Raw genomic sequence first — 19,844 nt, forward strand, 5'->3', positions numbered from 1 at the left:
AGAATGGAGAGTAGGACAGAGAACACAGCTACACACACAGTGATGTGCTCCATCTTTAAGTTTGCACTTCAAGTCAACAGGAAAATCAAGGAAGGATGGGTTGCTAAGCGATAGCAGAATAAGGACAAGTAGGTAGTCACCCATAAACAAGAACACATTCTGGGCTAATAAGATATGTAAACTACATACAGGATATATTTGGGCTGAATGTTTCCCTTAAACAATAAATACCAACAATCCACAACAGATAGGACTAAAAGATTTGACGAGGTAAAATTTCAAAGATCTGTAGATTAAATGACTGATGAAGTGAATAAGCTTCATAATTCTATCTTACAAAGATATGAAAGCTGGCAAAACTGTTTTATTTTAAAAAGCCCAAGTGTGGTTGCCCTGACTTTTCTGAGCAGGGGATTGTCACAAGTAACTGAAAGGGAACACAAATGGAGGAGAGTAGCTGTGGGTTTAGTAATGTATGTCCTTAACATTATGTCTCATGGGAATGGTTCAGATTGTAATACAATAACAGGCTATACACTTATAGGCACTTTTCTGTGCATATATGATGATGATTCCAGACAGATTAGAATGGGCACACACATGACTCTGTGTTGCTAGCTAATGATAATGCAAGCCTTTTCACATGGCAGGCTGTCAATGCTGCTGAACTGAGGACGGAACACAGCACATGGGCCTGAGAAAAGAGGAGACAGAAAAAACTTCTGATTAATCTGAAGTTTTACAGATTTCTTCAAGGAGTGTGTGTTGTTCATAGTTTTTGTGTGTATGTTTTGTGAACCTGTGTACACAAATATGCACACATGCATGTGCATGCACATGGATTAAAAGAGGCTGACATCAAGTATATTTCCAAACTGTTCTCCACCATTGTTTTTGAGATCAGGTCTCTCATCAAACCTTGCATTCATCAACTCAGCTCAAATGGCCAGCAAAGTCCTAGAGATCCTGTCTGCCTACTGAGGGCTGTGATTAGGGGTGCTCAAGTCCTACTTCTATGTGAGTACTAGAGACCCAAACTCCGTTCTATACATCCACATAAGTAATAACTAAATAATTTAAGAAATTAAAAGCCAGTGGAAACTGGAGAAAGGGTATCACATACATCCCACAACATTCAAGACTTGTGCACTATATTTGATTAAAATATAAATCATAGAGAGCACACTCTACCTGTGAGTCCAAAACGCTGGAGATTTCATGGACACCAACGTTTACTTCATCCAACTGCAAACAAAACAAATTTCTGGCAACCTGGACGAAATCTAAAATTAACACATTTTGATAAGAAAATAGCATTCGTTTTCATCTAAACAAATATTACTTTCTTCTCTGGGAAGTTAACATTATGAGCTTCAGGTTAACTTATACAAATTATCCTAAAATAGTATTGACCAAAGTGACAGGTAAATATAAATTTAAATAATAGAGAAGCCATTTTTTATCTCACTTCCATTAGCTTTGTCACATAATTCAGTTAACAAACAATAAAGCAAACACACATCATAGACATCTAATTCTCACATTATGCATACAATGCTTTCTGGGGAAAAAAAGGCAGTATTATGACATGGCTTTTCAGGGTTAAAGAATCTAAAGTTTCATAATAGCAACAGCCAGTTTATGTAACAGCTGTGTGTGTTTAGGGATCATCCTCACACCATTCCTCACCTCCTTTGAGGCAGGTCCTCCTATTCTACAGATGAGCAAATCAGGGCTGAGACAGGCGTTCCTCAGCTTAGCAAGGGCACTTGTCAAGCTGAACATCAGAGCAGTCCATAACGTAAAGACACTGTGATGTCCACTCACCTATGTATCCTCAGTAAGTTTAAACTGTAGCTATTACATTTTAATTCAAAGGATCCTTATAAATGTTCTCTGTTCTGACTTTACACATTTCTGCTCATACTTCATGGCTGCATTATCTTCTCTTGTTTTCATAAGGGTATTAATTAGTTTATCTAAAGTTATCTTCTGCTCTCATTTTTTCTTTTTCCTGTTTATCTGATACTTTTAGGCTCCATATTTTATGTCATCTTATCAAAAGCCCACAAACTCTTGATTTTGAGTTTTTATTTAACAATTAATAAGGCACTCAAAAAGTTACGTGTGCATAACTTGCCTTGTCAACTGGAAGGATTATTTTATGATAGGGAAACAATCTGGTGGTCTGCTGGCATTTTTGTTTAGATTCCTCAGAGACACGCCTTAAATCCTCTGCTTTGATTATAAACATGGATGCAAATGTCACTGAGCATCTGGTACATGTTTTAAGCAATGACTCACCACAGAGAACCCCCAATTCCCTTGCTACTAATAAGTATAGTTTCACAATGCCTCTGGTTTCATTTATCAATGAAATATGTACCTTCTCCCAGGAAGTTTAAGGAAGTAATAGGTGCTACACTGCTTGAGAAAGTGAAAAGGCAGCATGGAGAAATGTCCATATCAGCATTTCTAAGAACTCTGATTTCAATGTACAGCCGAAACCAGCCTAGAGTCATACTGGAACTCCATGCTACCTTGCCCTGCCTGTTGTCCTCCATCTTCAGATGCCTGGGCTTCACCTGCCTCTGCACACTAATGTAGGTACTGCTCTCTCTGCACCCCTCTTCTGTCCTTACAAGTTGTGAGGTTTTGTTGTTGTTGTTGTAGTGTTATGTATATTTCTATTTCCTAGTACTATTATTTGGGGGGTGATTTTCAAGAGGAAATGGGAGCCCCAAATGTTTTTTCCTCATTTCAAATACAAAAAGTGAATTTCTTTATTTCAATAGAGATGTTTTAAAATGATACAATGTAGCATTTATTATGTGTATTATAGAACAAATGCTAGAAAGTAACCATTATATTCAAATAGTAGAATAGACAAATAGGAAACAGTTTTTGGAAAATAACTTAGTGATAGATATTGAAATTCCAAACCATTGTGGGAGTTATCCTATTAAAAAAGAGAAGAAATTGCTACATTTGAAAGTATAAATGCAGATTTTTAAAAGCTGCAATAAATATAGATTTGTAATAACAGCTACTGAGAAAACATCAATATGCCAAGTGTAAAAACGTTGGAGCATTATGCCATCTGTAAGAATAATTACTCAGTACGATAAAAACTTCCTACTGAAAAAAAGGAAGTAGATGTATATTTTGTACTAATTTCTTTTGTTATTATTAAAGCAATGTTAATGCGTAAATAAAACACGCAAAAAAGGACATGATTGACTAATGATATTTAGAGCTAATGGATCCTGATACAGGTCTCTCTTTTGCTGATCCAGCCAGGTTAATATCAATAGCTGTTTTTAAAGTACCTGTTAAGGAATTTGCAGTAGCATAGTGTGAGTTTTCATTCTCCCTCTGAGGAACAAGCTCTCTTAATGAAAATGGGTCACAATAACTTCCACCAACTGTCTGTGATAATACAACATGATGCACTTAAGACATTACCTCCAAAAGACACTGTCCCCCTTGAGTCAGCCTGGACTTGCTGTCTCAGGGCTTCATGTTGTTCCTTTGTTGGTTGAATACCGAGGTAATTGAGAGCCTGAAAGGAAATCGTCTTATGAGAAGCAATTTTCAAACCTCTAAAGGGTAAAACATTTCACTAGAACTATATTTTACAAACCACCAGGGGGAACCGTGACCAGAATTAGATCCCATGGAAAGTCTGCTGACTGTAGATTAACTACCTATAAAGGATCACCTTCCCGAGTCTGCCATGCCCCACCCACACAGCAAATATCTTGGCTAATGCCATATTTACAAACATGTCTGTAGGACCAAAAATAAAATTATTTTCTAGTCTATGTGATTTTTGCAGAAGTAATATAACAGAAAAATTTTACTGAAGTCAAGTTTATAGATAACATTCAAAAAACATGAAAAACATTCGGCTGTTATCTTGAGGATAGAAATGAAGTTGATAGAATTGTATTAAATGGAAAATATTCTTAATTTTGGCTAGTTTAGGGTTACATATAACACAAACAAAATAAAGAAAAGTTTTCTCTGACACCCATTTCTCCATTAGGTTCTTCTCTTTTGGTAAAGTAACTTCTGTCTTTAAAATAAAAAGTGTAGATACTCCTACTTGTACTCTACTGTCTTTTCCATGATCTTTAGCCTTAGATAGAACCAACCATAATTTCCGGCTAAAAGACATTTGCAGCCCACTTTGCCCTTTGAGGAGGTCCTGGGCTGTGTATGTGCTAGACCACAGCAAAGTGCTGGAGAGCATGCAGGAAGTCTCCTAACAAAGGTAGAGGAAGGTTCTCCTCTTCACCTTAGGAAAAAGGGAGAAGGGAACGAGAAGTGATAAAGCACCTTGACTCACAAGGACCCTCAGCAATGATGGTGGAATAGGCGGTCTACCAGGACCCTCAGCAATGATGGTGGAATAGGCGGTCCACCAGGACCCTCAGCAATGATGGTGGAATAGGCAGTCTACCAGGAACCTCAACAATGATGGTGGAATAGGTGGTCTACCAGGACCTTCAACAATGATGGTGGAATAGATGGTCCATCAGGAACCTCAGCAATGATGGTGGATTAGACGGTCTACCAGGACCCTCAGCAATGATGGAATAGATGGTCTACCAGCACCCTCAGCAATGATGGTGGAATAGATGGTCTACCAGGAACCTCAACAATGATGGTGGAATAGGCGGTCTACCAGGACCCTCAGCAATGATGGAATAGATGGTCTACCAGCACCCTCAGCAATGATGGTGGAATAGATGGTCTACCAGGAACCTCAACAATGATGGTGGAATAGGCGGTCTACCAGGACCCTCAGCAATGATGGTGGAATAGGCGGTCTACCAGGACCTTCAACAATGATGGTGGAATAGATGGTCTACTAGGAACCTCAGCAATGATGGTGGAATAGACGGTCTACCAGGAACCTCAGCAATGATGGTGGAATAGACAGTCTACCAGGACCCTCAGCAATGATGGGATAGGCGGCCTATCTGAAAGGCTGGACTGTGGGTCCTTGACACTTGGAGCCTCTTTGCTTCTTCCTGGTTATTTTCTTCTGGACTTCTTTATGGTAAGAACATTAAGTTCCCAGTGCTACCTAGGATTCTCTAGTTACATATATTCCAAACTAATTTTAATGTATAAGAACTGTAGGGTGCCCTATCATTGGATTCTAGCAAGAGTGCATACAATGTCAGTCACATTAAAGCTAAACAAAATTTATTAAAGGAGAAGATATTGACAGATAGCTTCTCCATTTGGAATATGTTCAAATAGTCACCAATTCTTGAACCAAATACTTATTTGGTACTTACTATTTGCCAGGCATCTAACTCTGCACAATGATATTGACAAATAATGTACAGTCTCTATCCTTAAAAAGTATATGGTCTTTAGGGTAAGAATAATGTACAAATAATTTTAGAAAATACAATGTTTTATTTAATACAAGTATAATAATTTTAGAAAGTACAATGTTTTACTTAATACAAGTATACAGAGGACACGCTCTCACTAGAAGTATTTACATATAGGCACACAATTTGACTGGGCACAGTGGAGGAAAAAGAAAGAAGGCCAGGGATCAGGAAACATTCTTTAAGTGTTTTTAAGGTTGGTTTAGAACCATCCATCTACCCTATCAAAGCTAGAAGTATTGTTTACATACATTCAAGAAAGATTTTTAGCATTTGTGTATTCTTTTCATCTTGAAAAAAGTTACAAATATTTTTTTAAAAAAATATAAAGAACACATAAGTACTTGGCTATCTTAAAATATTTAATGATATTTGTTTAAAGTCTACACATATTTTCAAGAAATAAGGCTATAGATTGAGTTGAAAGCTTCCTCTACAGATCTTCACAGTAAATGCTAGCCTAGGGTCATTACATTCTTCTTGCCCATTCTTTACTATCACTTAGTATGTAAGTACAATTTATTTTATTTTATCTTAACTTAATGATTTTGCAGTTGTTCAGTATTGCCTAGCTATGTAGTTCACTTATTTTGTGGTATTTTATTGAATGTATATGTTATAATTTATTATCCATTCTCTGATTGTTAGACATTTATAATTACTTCACCATTTTTATTACAAAACACTATACATGTCTGTCAGTCTGACCAACAGGTAGGGTAGAGGCAGGACCGGTCTAGCAGTTCTCTCCCTGGGGCTGAGCGGGATGGTCCACCAGAGAGAAGCACACTGGGCCGGGAGTCTTGTCAAAGCAGGAACTTGCTTTATTGCATCAGGAGTGGGCTTATATAGGTTGGGGTGACGGGGAGATGGGAAGATGGGGTGAGGTTAGCGGGCCAATGAGATGATGCCATCTCAGCAGTTACTAGGCAGAGGCTGATTCTAGCTAGGTCAGGTAGTGCTGAGTCACTCATACGCAGAAGTCATGTCCCAGGACAGGTCATCAAACTCGAGCTAGGCTCAGGAAAGTTACACTGGGCCTCATTCCCGGGCCTTGTGGGGCCCAACACATGTCCTCTTTTATAGACGCTTGTAAATTTTTCGAGGTGCTGAGCCACAGGCAGAGGGTCAACTTTACTATGCTCTATTGTTCTTCAACTATGGGTACTCATTGAAACATGCCAGCAATATAGAAACAATCTTACCTTCCTACATTCTTAACAAAATTTGTTGTTTTCACATCTTCATTTTGTCATGATACCAGAAATGTTAGTTTGAATTCCTCTAATTACAAGAAAATGAGACACATTTTGTATGTTTGTTAGACTCATAAGTTGTTAGAAATATTATTTAAATTTTAGGACACAGAGTTTTAGGATGTAAGTTTTAGTCCTGGTTGGGAATCTGGATTTGGTCTTCACTACTGACAACCAAAACAGTAGATATTGCTAAATGTCCTCTGAGGAAAAAGATTTTACTCGTGATGTTGAAAACCATTGCTCTGGGGACAATCACTATTACCAATTTGCATGGTTTTCCAGATTTTTTTCTTCTGAATATGGTGATTGTGTATAAACTTACAACTATTATATATATATTTTTTTTACAAATTAAGTTTTACTCTATACAATGTTTAAAAGTTATCTGTATCTAAATATTTATCACAGCTTACCATACTGTATATTTTGCATCTATTGTATGCTTTTGGAAATTGTTCTAACAGCACACTGTTAACTGAATGAGCCTTTCAAAGTTCCCCCTATTATTACTATTAGGTCATATTATATTGCCTAGTCATCCTACAACACTGGCCACTCTGCTCTAAACTAATCATAAATGTATACAGATTTCTGGGATTATTTGGGTTTTCATTTCTGAAGGCTTCTGTGAGAAGTAAAACCCATAGTTTCCTCTGTTGAACTGTCTTTTCATTAGGGTACTTATGCCTGGAAATGAGTAACAGGTGAGAAAAGGCCCATGTTCTTGTCTAGATGGCAAAAGATGTGGGCTTAAGCATGTAGGTACTATAGGTGAAGAAATATTCAATCTCACTGATAAAGCAGAACACAAAAAGAGATTGTAAGGCAGTACTGCATGACAGTCAGTGCTACAAATACATAAATATGGCAGTATTTGCCCAAGCAATCATAATCAGGAAATTCTGGGAAAAGAGGTAGATTTGATCATCATTTAAACAACAGGAAGATTTAAATTGGTGATGAGAAAGGTACTACTTGGAACTTGGAGCAAAGGTAGAGATGAGAATAATTATGATGTTTATTCTAATTATAATGTGTTTATTCTAGCTATGCAGTTTCACATTCTTCTACAAACATGGAAGTCAGTATCTATAAATCTCACAGGAAGATGAGGTGTCGAGTTCTAGCACTGAATCCAGATGTGGTACAGTTTTCTTCTCAGCTCCTCAGGAGCTTCATCAATTTTCAAGTGCTTTTCACCTTGAATTTCTTGGTTTTAATCATCTTCTGTTTCTTGTACATGATGCACTCAATGCTTTACTCCTCCTGTTAGTACCCTAGTGCACTGCCATCATCTCTTTAAATTTCATGTGGACCTGACTACTTTCTTTTTTATGATTCAGTAATCCTTCATTTTTTAAAATAATGAAACAATGCTGCATTAATTCATTGTAATTACTGCTACCGTATATGAAAGCCACTAAACTTTGTCATAATTTTGATTACAGTTTGTAAGATATCATATATATTTTTTTGGGGGGGTACACATATATGGGCACACATCTCTGTATGGACATCAGAGGACATTATTGGCTGTTACTCCTCAGTCACCTTCCACCTGGTTGGAAGCTTGCCAAACAGACTAAGCTGGTGTCTTAGTCAGGGGTTCTATTTCTATGGTAAACACCATGACCAAAAGCAACTCTGGGAAGACTTTATTTCAGCTTACAACCCTCAAGTCAAATGCTATCATGGCAGGAAGTCAGAACAGGAAGTCCAGGCAGGAACCTGGAATCAGGAACTGAAGCAGAGACCATGGAGGGGTTCTGCTTACTGGCTTGCTGTTCATGGTTTGCTCAGTCTGCTTTCTTATACAACCCAGGACCAACTTCCGAGGGTTAGCAGTACCCACTGTAGGCTGGACCCTCCCACATCAATCATTAATCAAGAAAATGCCCTTCAAACTTGCCTACAAACCAAGCTGAGGAAGACAGCTGTGTTTTGTTTTGTTTTCAACTGAGAGTCCTCCTTCCCAGATGACTTCTGCTTGTGTCAAGTCGCCACAAAAGCCAACCAGTACAACTAACTGGCCAGTGGACTCCAGAGATCTGCTTATCTGTGCTTCCCCACAAGCCTGGGTTTTTAAAATGTGAGTTCTGGAGGACTGACTCAGCTTCTCATACTTACATCACAAGCCTTTTACCCACTGAGCCATTACCCTAGCCAAAGAGAAAGAAACTAATTTGCTTGTCAGTTTAGTAACCAAAGGTTTTATTTGTATTTCACACTAGTGAACTAGTATGAACTTCCAAATTGAAATGTTATTAAATAATTGAAACCCAAACCGTCACTCATTTAATTAAATAAGCTACTCCAAGAAACCAATGGCTTTACAACACAGCTCTTTCCTGCTGTCTTGTGAAGAAAATGAAATTTTAAAGGATTTACCATTTCCAGTTTCTCTGCCTTCAGGCGAACAGAAGGACTTAGGGAAATCTTCTTTCCTTGAGGTCCAGAATCATCATCAGTCCAGGCAGGAGCAATATCTAGAAGACAACAGGGTGCACATTAATTGGAGATCTAATTGGAATAGAACTTTTCATTTGACAAGCTGTGTTCTGGGCTCCTGCTGTTCAAAAATAATTCTGGTTAAACAGTTGGCAGGTCTTACTTTTGTTTTTATGAATTTTTCCCCTGTAAGTCTAAATCAGCTTTACTTGAGTGCTAAAAGATATAACATACAGCATAGTAAATTACGCATTATGAAGTCTCAGGGAAATGTTAGCCTAAAAGACAGATACCTAACCATTATGATGCTCACCACAATGCCCTGGTAACTGTAAGGCAAAGGCCTCGCTGTTTAAGCAAGTGAAACAATATTAGCGAGTCAGAAAGACCATGATATTTCCTTGACTGGGAAAGAGTACAGCTACAGGAACTGTGGCAGCAGTCTAGAAAATCTCTAAGTGTAACTTCTAACACTTATGCATGAAAGGACAATGTGGACATGCAACTTTCTGAGCTAAAAATCCCATTCCATTTTACAGAAGGACTGGATTTAGCAATAGAAGTGGACTTTTAAGAGTTAAGGAAAATACTCTCCTCACCCATTTCCCTGTATGTTTTCAATATAGCTTAATTATGCAGATATGCTATTTTGTGTTTGCAGGAATGTGAAATTAGGTGCCACCAGGGGCCAGCCCTTGAGAAATGATTTAATATGCCACATTTTTAAAGACACATTTCTATAATTTATGTCAATTCTTCCTATCTAAGTTGTCACTGTTCTAAATACACTCCTAAATGGTATTTTACTAGTTCTACATAGAAACAAGAGGAAGAGAAAAAACTTTTTGAAATGTCACATCTTTATGCAGTGTTTTAATTTTTTTTAATTTCTCAGAGCATCTGTCTCTAAGTACAGAATGATTTGCATTCTCTTTCTTAAGAACATAAGAAGCACATATGAAAATAAAGAGTCTTCCTCTAAACCTTTAACACATCCTCAACATTCTATGCAAAATCTTTAATATAGCTTATAGGTGTTAAGAGTGTATATATAAAAAATTGTCACTGACTTTTAGCTCCAAATGGAATTAAACCCTGAGAAGGGTTGATTTTAGTGTGACAGAATTTTTACAATTCTGGTAACAGCAAGAAAGACTCCTTTGTTATCATGACATCTAATTGTTGGCCATCAGGTTAATAAATATTAAATCCCTACTTTTAAGTATTAAGAGAAAGTCTGTAGCGAACTTACAGTGTGGTAGAAAAGATTATCATGGGCTGAAAATGGAATGGAAGAGCAAAGAGGTAAGGAACTTCTGTTTCTCAACTTTAAGGTTGCATCTTAAGACCTGTTTTCAAATTGGTGCCTGATCTACAATTAAGGGTCACCAAACTCAGGTGAACTCTAGCTAACCTATCTGTGGTTCAGCCCCAAACTCACTGGGCTTGAATAACTCAATTAAGTGTGTGAAAGTGTCACTGAGTAGATGAAAGCAATGGGCAGAGGAGAGAGAAGGGGACACACATGACAGCCACATACACATTTTTACTGTTTTCCTACAGATTAAGTGTAAAAATCTGGTATGGTAAAAGGTGGAATAAATGTTAGCTCTATTTTTACCTCTAGGCTCTTAGTGAATGAGTTAGACTTGAGTTCATTAATCTTCATAATAACCACAATGGCATAGATGTGTCATTCTCACTCCTACACCAGGGCCTGACAAGGTAAAGAATTGACCCAGGTTGCACATCCAATCCACAATGCTATGGTCTAAATCTCTAGTGACTCCAAAAACCAGTGTTGCTATGAGTCCACATTTTTCATCATCAAATTTTCATCGAAGTACAAAGACTCAAGCTGATACTTGATGAGGACTATAAAGGCAAAAATCAGTAATGTCATGGAAACTACAAAAACTGAAAAAGAGACACTGTGTGAAGAGAAAAGGGGAAGTAATGTAAAACTACCCAACCCTTGGTTTAATAGCAAGCACTGTGCCTTGGCAAAGCTCCTTATCTTCTGCCTACACACTGTATACACTGACTTCAGGTTCATTCTTGAAGAGGCAGGGCACAACATCAGTGCCTGTGGACAGCTCAGAGTTGTTTAAACCATAAATCTCAATCACCCCCCCTCTCTCTTTTCCTGCCTCAACCTCACATTGCTCCTCTATTATTTCTGTTCTTTTTAGGATAAGAAGAAAGGAAATACTTTGTAAGAATATGATCAAGAATAAGATCAACATTATAAAAATAATTTTTAAATTTTACACAAAGCTTTAGAAGGCATTTTTCTCCATCAGCACTGGTTGAGTTTTAAAAAACTGAGTGTAGAGGAATGAAGTCTTGTCATATTGCTAACATAATAACACCCTTTCTTATTCCCTTAGGAATAGCTTCAGTTTATTGGCAGTTCACTCACAAACTTATTATTCAACTTACTGCCATAATAAAAAAGTCTGAATTCTCATACTAATTTATATAATGGACAGATAATCTCAAGTTTTACTCACGTATAGTGCTGATCTTAAATATTCTAACCAATTTTACACCTGCAAATAACTCTGAGATGAAAACAGAGAAGAGCCATCTTATATATATTTTTGTTGAGGTTAATATTAAAACTTGTTTACATTTTTAAAAGAAATACTGCAAAGGTTTGAATGTGAAATATCTCTGTGGATTCATAATTTGAATACTTGGTCCTTAGCAGTTGGGATTATTTGGGGAGGTTACAGAAGTTAGGGAAGCTTTGGTATGTGGGGCCTAGCTTGTGGAAGGGAGTCAGGAGAGCTGCATGTGCCTTTGATGGTTTACATTCACTTCTGCTTTCAGCCTTCTCTGCAGCCTGGTAGGGTAACCGTGTGAGAAGCTTTGCTGCATGCTCCCACAGTCATGGAGTTCCTTAGCCATGTCCTTCCCACCATAATGCTGACTATTCCCTCTGAAGCCGTCAACCCAAGTCATCTTTTCGTCTCTTTGTTGCCTTTGTTGGGTATTTGGTCCACTAAAGAGAAACTAACTAACATGAACACCCACTAACTAAAAGGAGTCTAGATGGTGATGCTTAAGGATCTGATATGGGACATCTATGCTGATGTACTTACACCAGAGAAACCACACCATGTGCTAGTTATGTGGAGACAATTCTGATGGTCCTCTTCCCTGTCCTGTGTAAAACCCCATCCAGTAGATCTCGCCTACTGCATTTATGTAGAAATAAAAATGTGGAGCTGAGTTAATGCTATTTCTGTCCTAGAAAAATATTCTGTTAATATGTTAATATTTTAATTTTATAAATGACTTACTCAAATATATTTCTCAATAACTACTTTCCTATTCCAAAATCGAGCAGAGTTTCTTCTGGTCATTGTACAAATCTCACTTTACTTACTATTGCCAAATCTATGCTATTATCAGAGATGCCTCTCAGGGTCTCTGGCATCTCACCTATCTGGGCTCTGTGCTCTTGCTCACGGCACCTCCTTAAATTAGGATAGTCTTCGGCCTGCTTCCCATAAGACTTAGGGAATGTCTGATTTGTGGGGAGCTGAGGTTTCTTTATAGGTTTTCATACTATAGTGAGTCCTTCGCTGTATCCTAGCTTTGGAGGTTGAAGGAAAGACAAAATTGACTCACCCGTAAGAAGCCCTCACTTCTGCTCTAAAATCATGCTCTTACTCTGGAATGCTATCTGAAGTATATACTAGTCTACGTTTCTGCAATATAATAAATAATAAAAATAGTGCTGAGCATACACCATGTACCAATCACAATGCTAAGTGCTTGACATGCACGATCTTTGATTTGTAACTTACCCTTATGGCAACTGGTTCAGGGTCAGGGAGCTAAAAAACCAGGGTCAAGGGTTAAGACTTCCTAGGTTGCTCCTGTGTTCTCCTGTACAACATGCAAATCACTGGCTGTTTGTATTGAATGTCTCCTGGAGCTTCCCACTCATGCTCTCCTTAGTCTACTTTGTATATGTCTTTACATTATTTGTGTACAATAGAAAATCCATATGTACATGCAAATCTATGGAGAAATATATATTTACTTCAATGTTTTCTGATCTGAGTAATGAGGATGTTAATCTCATCATTTATTTTACAATAATATTAAGTAACTGACAGAAAGATCCTAAATCTTTCTGGAGTTCCTGCTGTGCTGTGTTCACTGCTAACTAGGTAGCAGTTAGCAAATGTACACTAAATAAATGGCAAAAGGGACTCATTAGTTTGGTTCTTCTAAAAATTGAAAATTTATTACACACATGTTCCATAATTAAGGCTTTATAATATAATCAAGGAACAAAAGACCCAGACTTCCATCACGGAGCAACTCGGACTGACCTTGCATCTTGGATTACCTGCTTTATTCCTCTATCTTCTTCTTTCCACATGAATTTTCAATTTAAAATAAAAAACAATCTATCAAGAGACTGAATGTTAATTACGTCAAAAGAATACTAATTAATAGTATTTGCAAGAATCACTAAACCTCAGTAATTAAAAGGTATATAATTTTGGTTAAAAATTACTAATCCATTGGAAAATACTTCTCCCAACCAGAGGAACATATGATGAACACAGCACAATGCCCCATGAAGACTGATGGTGGCTGTTTTCTCTCCTTTTTTTTCTTTATGGTGTTGGGGACTGAAGACAGGGCTTCATGCCTGTTAAGCATGTACTCTTGTATGAAACTATACCGTATGTCCATGGCCTAGTAGCATTTAACCTAAACTAGTTCTCTTTATTTTGCAATTCTTAGCAAAAATAGTGGCATTAAAGATTAATACATGTGGGTTTCACTTTGAGTCATAATTTAGCATATTGTGTTAGTTAGCCTTTGAGTTATATTAAATACAGTTTCTAAATTGTCTTTTTAACTTTCAGGGTTAATTTCAGTGGAGGAATTCTTTTTCTTGATATTTGAAACAATAAGAACTTTATGGTTTGATAAAAATCCTTTTCTATATGTAGCTTAGAAACTTTTGACCGTATTTTATTTTTGAAAAAAATCAACAAGTAATTTTAGGGTAATTCAAAACAATATCAAAGTCAGTATGTCTGTGCTTTCTAATTTATATTCATACAATATCTTCTAAAACAAACAACCATTTTCTTCAGTTCTGTTTCATCTATATTGTGTTTTCAAAGGTGCAGTGGTATATCCCATAAGTACTTCAGTAAAAGGGCAATAAGTCACATCTTGACTATAGAAGCCTTTCATTACTTGATTACAACAATTTAACTATTAAAACTTCACAGACATTTATTATAACAATTCTTAAAATTTATTATTATAATGTACTTCTTAAAATGTCAACTGTGTTCAAATAAATTTCAGGCAAAAGTCAAAATTTAACAGAAAGCACCAAGCAATACATTCATTTTGCTCTTTTAAGGCTTATTGAAAGTCATACTATGAATTCATCATTGAGAAAGTAAGTGAAGAAAAAAATGACAGGAATTAAATGTGAATTACCTGAATTAGATGTATCTGTAGGGTTGTTGTCCAAAGAAGTAATTGGAGTATGTTCTGTTTTACTGCAGCCAGGTTTTGTCTGTGAAGGAAAACGAGGGAGATGATGTGTCTTTTCTAAAGTAGGCCAAAGACCAAACTAGATGCTCATGTTAACATAAATAGAATGCTTAAAGACATCAAAGCAATATTCTAAAAAGAATAAAGCTCCTAATGTTTTGGTATATTCATCTTCAAAGAAGGCATTTCAGAGTTGAAAGTAATAACGGTTTCAGCTCTCCGGTGCCTAAGAACAGAACAGAAGGCCACGTCCCTCGCCTTTTAAAAGACATGGTCTAAGGGATGACGGAAAATAGTCTCTCTGATCACCATCTACCTTGAACAGAACTTACCCTTAAGAACCTTAAGGAACTTATCCCATTGACGGAAAGTTTCTTGTTTTATGTTACTCCTAACACAAATTTAAAGAATATAGAGTCTACTTTAGAATTGTGATTTAATAGGACAATGTAGCAGATTGAAAGCAATTACATTGATTTGGATATAAAAATTCCTCATTTTGTGGGAATCAAATAAGTAAGGTGAACTATTTCACAGGACACATATCCGAAGGTCAGGAGAACACTCTCTATAGATAGATGGTCAGGATTAGTCTCAGTACATAAGGAAGAAACCAAGGATTGAAAACACACACACACACACACACACACACACACACACACACACACACAGACACACACACACACACATACACACATACACACACACACACACAGAGTACTGATCTTCCAATAGGTAGAAACAGAGAATTAAACATGGCTAGTTGTATGTTGATATTTTCTGATTACGTTTTTAAAGAAAGGATACATTAGCTCGAAAATCTTTGTTTTGTAAATGGAAGCTTCTCTCCTGACTGCCAGTTCCTAAATACCCAGCAGCCACTTCCCAAATAATTGACACGGAGGCTTAATATTACTTATATGTGCTCAGCCGGTAGCTCAGGCTTATTACTAGCTAGTTCTTATGCTTAAATTAACCCATAATTCTTATTGAAGTTTAGCTTGTGGCTTGGTACCTTTCTCAGTATGACATTCTCATCTTGCTTCCTCTGTGTCTGGCTGGTGACTCCACTCTCTGCCTTTCCTCTTTCCAGAATTCTCCTTAGTTTGGTTGCCCCACCTATACTTCCTAACTAGCTACTGGTCAATCAGCACTTTATTACACCAATTTGAGTAACAAATCATTACAGTGCATAAGGATTATTCCACATTATACATCATAAAAATCTAAAAATGAAAAATCTTTTGAGGAAATACTTACTAATAAGCATTATTAATGAAATTGCAATTCTATACTGACTTAACCAACATTAGAAAAAAAACCATAAGGGATTTATGGACTGGATATAAAGCTAGAGTTTAAGATTACCTGAATTGCTTTAAAAGAAGGTAAAATTGGGCCCTGAGTCTTGGGAGTGGATGAAGTCTTTGGAATTAGTGTTTCAGGGGGAGGGGAAAGAGGATTAAATGTTGAGGTTTGAAATCCACAGTCTTCTGAAGCTTGTAATGAGGATGGACAGCAAATATTTCCCAGATGGCCACTGTAAGATTTTTGTCTGATGAACGCTATCTCCCAAAGAGATTCTGACCTATGATGAAAAGACATCACTTTGTGGATATGCAACAAATGCAATCAAGTAAATTCAAAGATAGTGTTTCTAGTAGAGTAAAAACCTTTAAGATATCCTAACTCACCATATTTATATATATATATGCTAAATGACTCATCCTATCATATGGATGGAATTGTTACCTCAATTTGGCTCTGGTAATTATGTTTTTTGCTTCTTCAAATGATACACCAATCATAGATTCCTTGTTTACTGAGACAAGTTGATCTCCTGGCTTCAAACGTCCATCCTAAAAAGAAAAGTCAAAAAGAAAATTATGAAAAAAAAAGAATAAAATAGTTTTAATAAAATTAACATAATAAAAATAATTTTTATGAATAATGTCATAAACAGTAAAAAAAATTAGAGAATCTCCATAAAAAATGCTGAATTAGTGCCTGGTTAACTAATATACATAGATAAAATTATATAGTTTATACATCCAATTAGTACACTGACTGTCATGCTAATGAACTTGCCTACTGTAGGCAACAGGCCTGTATGCCAGGAAAGGACATTTGTTTTCAAAGCTCAGCACTATGAGCTTGATAAGATTCTGACTGATCAAGCAAGCCAAACACTCACTGCACACTGAATATTTCAGAATAGGAGACTCATCCACCCTAGTGAATGAACATTCCTGCATCTTTCCTCTGGTTGGTGGATATGTGATACATGACACACAGCATGTACCTACACACAGAGAGACATAAATATACATGCACATGTACATGCATACACATATACATTCATATATGCACACAATACAAACATGCATACACATTCACACACATATAAAATGTACACACAAGCACAAATATGCACACTGACTTTTTAAAAATATGGTTAAGAAACCTCATTATACTGATCCTATCTAAATCTCAGTTAATAATCAAGCATCTTCTTTATTAAATTTGCTAGTCCTCCTGTGGCCAGGCCTACTAGGCTGTGCATATAGCATCATAGCCATGTCATGCTGATTTAACTGGCTGTCTTTGTTAAGCCCAGGCTCTGTGCATAACTGTCTCAAGTACACATGACCCAGTATTATCAATTACAAGATGGATGTGGTTGCTGGGCCAGTATCTTAGTCACTTGTTTTTGTTTTGTTTTGTTTTCTCTTAATTCAACTGAGAAGGGAAGTTCTGTTCTTTTACAGATTCTAAGGTAGTTCTCTTTTCTCATTACTACAAACACAGAAAATATTATTTCCAGAACTACAGAAAAGACAAAGGATTAAATTCTGAGTATCCTCCAAAGTCCTGTGTGTTAGAAGCCTGGTCCCCAGCTTGGCATTATTGGAAGCAGGTGAAATTTCTTAGAGTTGGGGTGGGTGGGAGGCATTGGAAGCACTGGGGACAATCCCAAAAAGAGGATTATGGGACCCTGGCTTCTTCTCTCTTTTGTGTCTTGGACATTAGATGAGCATTTTCACACTGTCACATCTTGCCAGAATATGTTGTCTTAGGACAAAAGCAATGGGCCAATCAACCAAGGACTGAAACATAGAAGAGTCCATCAGTTGACTAACTCAGGGATATGGTATAGTAATAGAAGGCTGACTAACATTTTACTTTGATAGTGTTGAAACAATCTCTACAATTCAAGTAACTAGACATAAAATCTAACCTGAGTCAGTAGAGTACTCAGCCACAGATAGGACATCTATACCATCCCCTCCTGGGCAGCTCAGGAACATTGCTGAAGATGAGGCAGAAATATTCTAAGAATCAGGGGTCAAAGAAAACTGGTGAGAAGCAGTGTCTAGTGAAGATGACGAGACCACTGCATCCATGAACTCAGGCAGCTGTGGCTGTCTGCACAAGACCTATATAATCCAGTGATCAAGCAGGTCGACATACCAACAATAGCCTCCCACATGAGAGGGACTGGCATGGAGGTTAGCATTCAGATAGATCTGAATTTGAATGTGAGCTCTGCCATTACTAGATAGATCTTCATGAACACTGAGAAAAAGCAACCAGTAACTAAACTATAGACATCTGTTAATGTCTGTCACAGAAAATCACTGCCGGGATACAGAGAAAAAGGCTAAAAAACTCCAGATGGGCAAAAGGGCTTAGATTGACCTATAGTCTCCTGCAATCTCTTCTCAAGCTATACAGCTCCCATGACCTGTATGTGTTAAAGGAACATTTTGTAGAATGTATTGGGAGGAGGAGAGAAGGCCTCTGGCCACAGGTTTCTAGTGAGTATACATACTTTTAGTTTTAAACATGTATTTGCAGCTGTTAGTGTTTTTCTTTGCCTCTTAGAATAAGATATTAGCTGATCATACAAATTTCTGAACCTGTTTAAAAGTCACGGCATGTGAATGAAAACAAAGCCATTTTTGTAAAAGTCTGGCATCTTAAGTGAGTGAACTCTGCCCCAGATGGATTAGTATGCAATATATGTGCTGATATGACCTGAGGGAATGCTGAGGCCACTTCCACTTGCAGGTTATGGAGCAGCTGCACCACGTGGCAGGCAAAATGCCAGGCATGTCTAAATGTTGAACTTCAGTTTGAATACTCTCTCACTTGACAGCAATGTACTTGCCAAAATCATAATGCATTCCTGGCCACTTAAGTTCTTCTGTTGTAAACTGCCATCACTGTTCGTTTCAATTATTATTATATTATAAAGGTCTTAAATAACATATTGCATTATCTATTGAGCCTGATTCTGACAGAATTAACTCATGATTCAGAAAGGAAGTGTTGCTTCTGTGAGTCTTTGGATTCCTTTCCCAAACTACAAACTGATGCAGCCTTCTTTTAACTCTAGTTATTACTGTAAACATAGGAAAGTTACTTAATGTCTATGAAACTCCATTCATTTTCCTAGTAAAACAGCTGGTGTAAGTATCTATAATATGAGCTTAGTATAAGAATCAAAGAATACATGCAGAACACATTGTAGGTAAAGTGAAAAAAACACAATAATGCAAGGCAGATCAGTCTCATTATTATGGCACATCTTCAAGAGAAGTTCAATTACATTGCTCTTGAAATAGAGAACACAGCTTGGAAAAAAAATTGAAAATCCTTAACTTTCCAAGCCTGTTGGAAACTACCTACAACTACCTTTTTCTAGCTTCACCACACGCCTTCTATCCCAGCATAAAAATTCCTTATCCTCTTCTCAGAGAATGTTCCTCATGCCAGCTGTCATCTTTGCATTTCAGTGATTTTATGCATGGCCACTTTTTATCAAGAATGCTACCATTTACTCCTATCTCCCTCTTGCCTCACAGGCAGGCTCAAACACTATCGTTCCTGAACAAAATACACATTTACTTCCTTGAGTCATAGCACTTACTTTATAGTGACTATCCTTATTTACATTTACTTCCACCCTTTTCCAAATTAGAACATATTAATATTAATAGAGCTAACTCTCAGAGGAGTCACACTTATTCCTTTGGTTGGCCAGATCATGCTACCATGTTTGGTTCCCTAGCACTGTGCAAAGGAATCTAATAGGGTAATAATACATTAATGAGGTCCAGGAACTAGCTTGAGGAAGTTAACATGTTATATAACAATAGAAACAATAACAACA

At 37.0% G+C, this 19,844-nt stretch overlaps 1 protein-coding gene across 4 annotated transcripts in view; it reads right to left on the reverse strand.

Moving 5' to 3' along the window:
• Window positions 1–19,844, reverse strand: part of Stxbp4 (syntaxin binding protein 4) — a 158,232-nt gene that overhangs the window by 115,633 nt on the left and 22,755 nt on the right. For all 4 annotated transcript variants that reach the window (XM_036196284.1, XM_036196283.1, XM_036196285.1 and 1 more), the window contains 6 exons: window positions 16,421–16,527; window positions 16,037–16,256; window positions 14,612–14,690; window positions 9,062–9,159; window positions 3,466–3,562; window positions 1,192–1,283 (listed from right to left, as the gene is read on the reverse strand). In XM_036196284.1, the coding sequence (XP_036052177.1) occupies window positions 1,192–1,283; window positions 3,466–3,562; window positions 9,062–9,159; window positions 14,612–14,690; window positions 16,037–16,256; window positions 16,421–16,527 (693 nt within the window). The remainder of the gene's footprint in view (window positions 1–1,191; window positions 1,284–3,465; window positions 3,563–9,061; window positions 9,160–14,611; window positions 14,691–16,036; window positions 16,257–16,420; window positions 16,528–19,844) is intronic.

Source organism: Onychomys torridus, chromosome 8, assembly GCF_903995425.1.
Source record: "Onychomys torridus chromosome 8, mOncTor1.1, whole genome shotgun sequence".
Taxonomy (NCBI): Eukaryota; Metazoa; Chordata; class Mammalia; order Rodentia; family Cricetidae; genus Onychomys; species Onychomys torridus.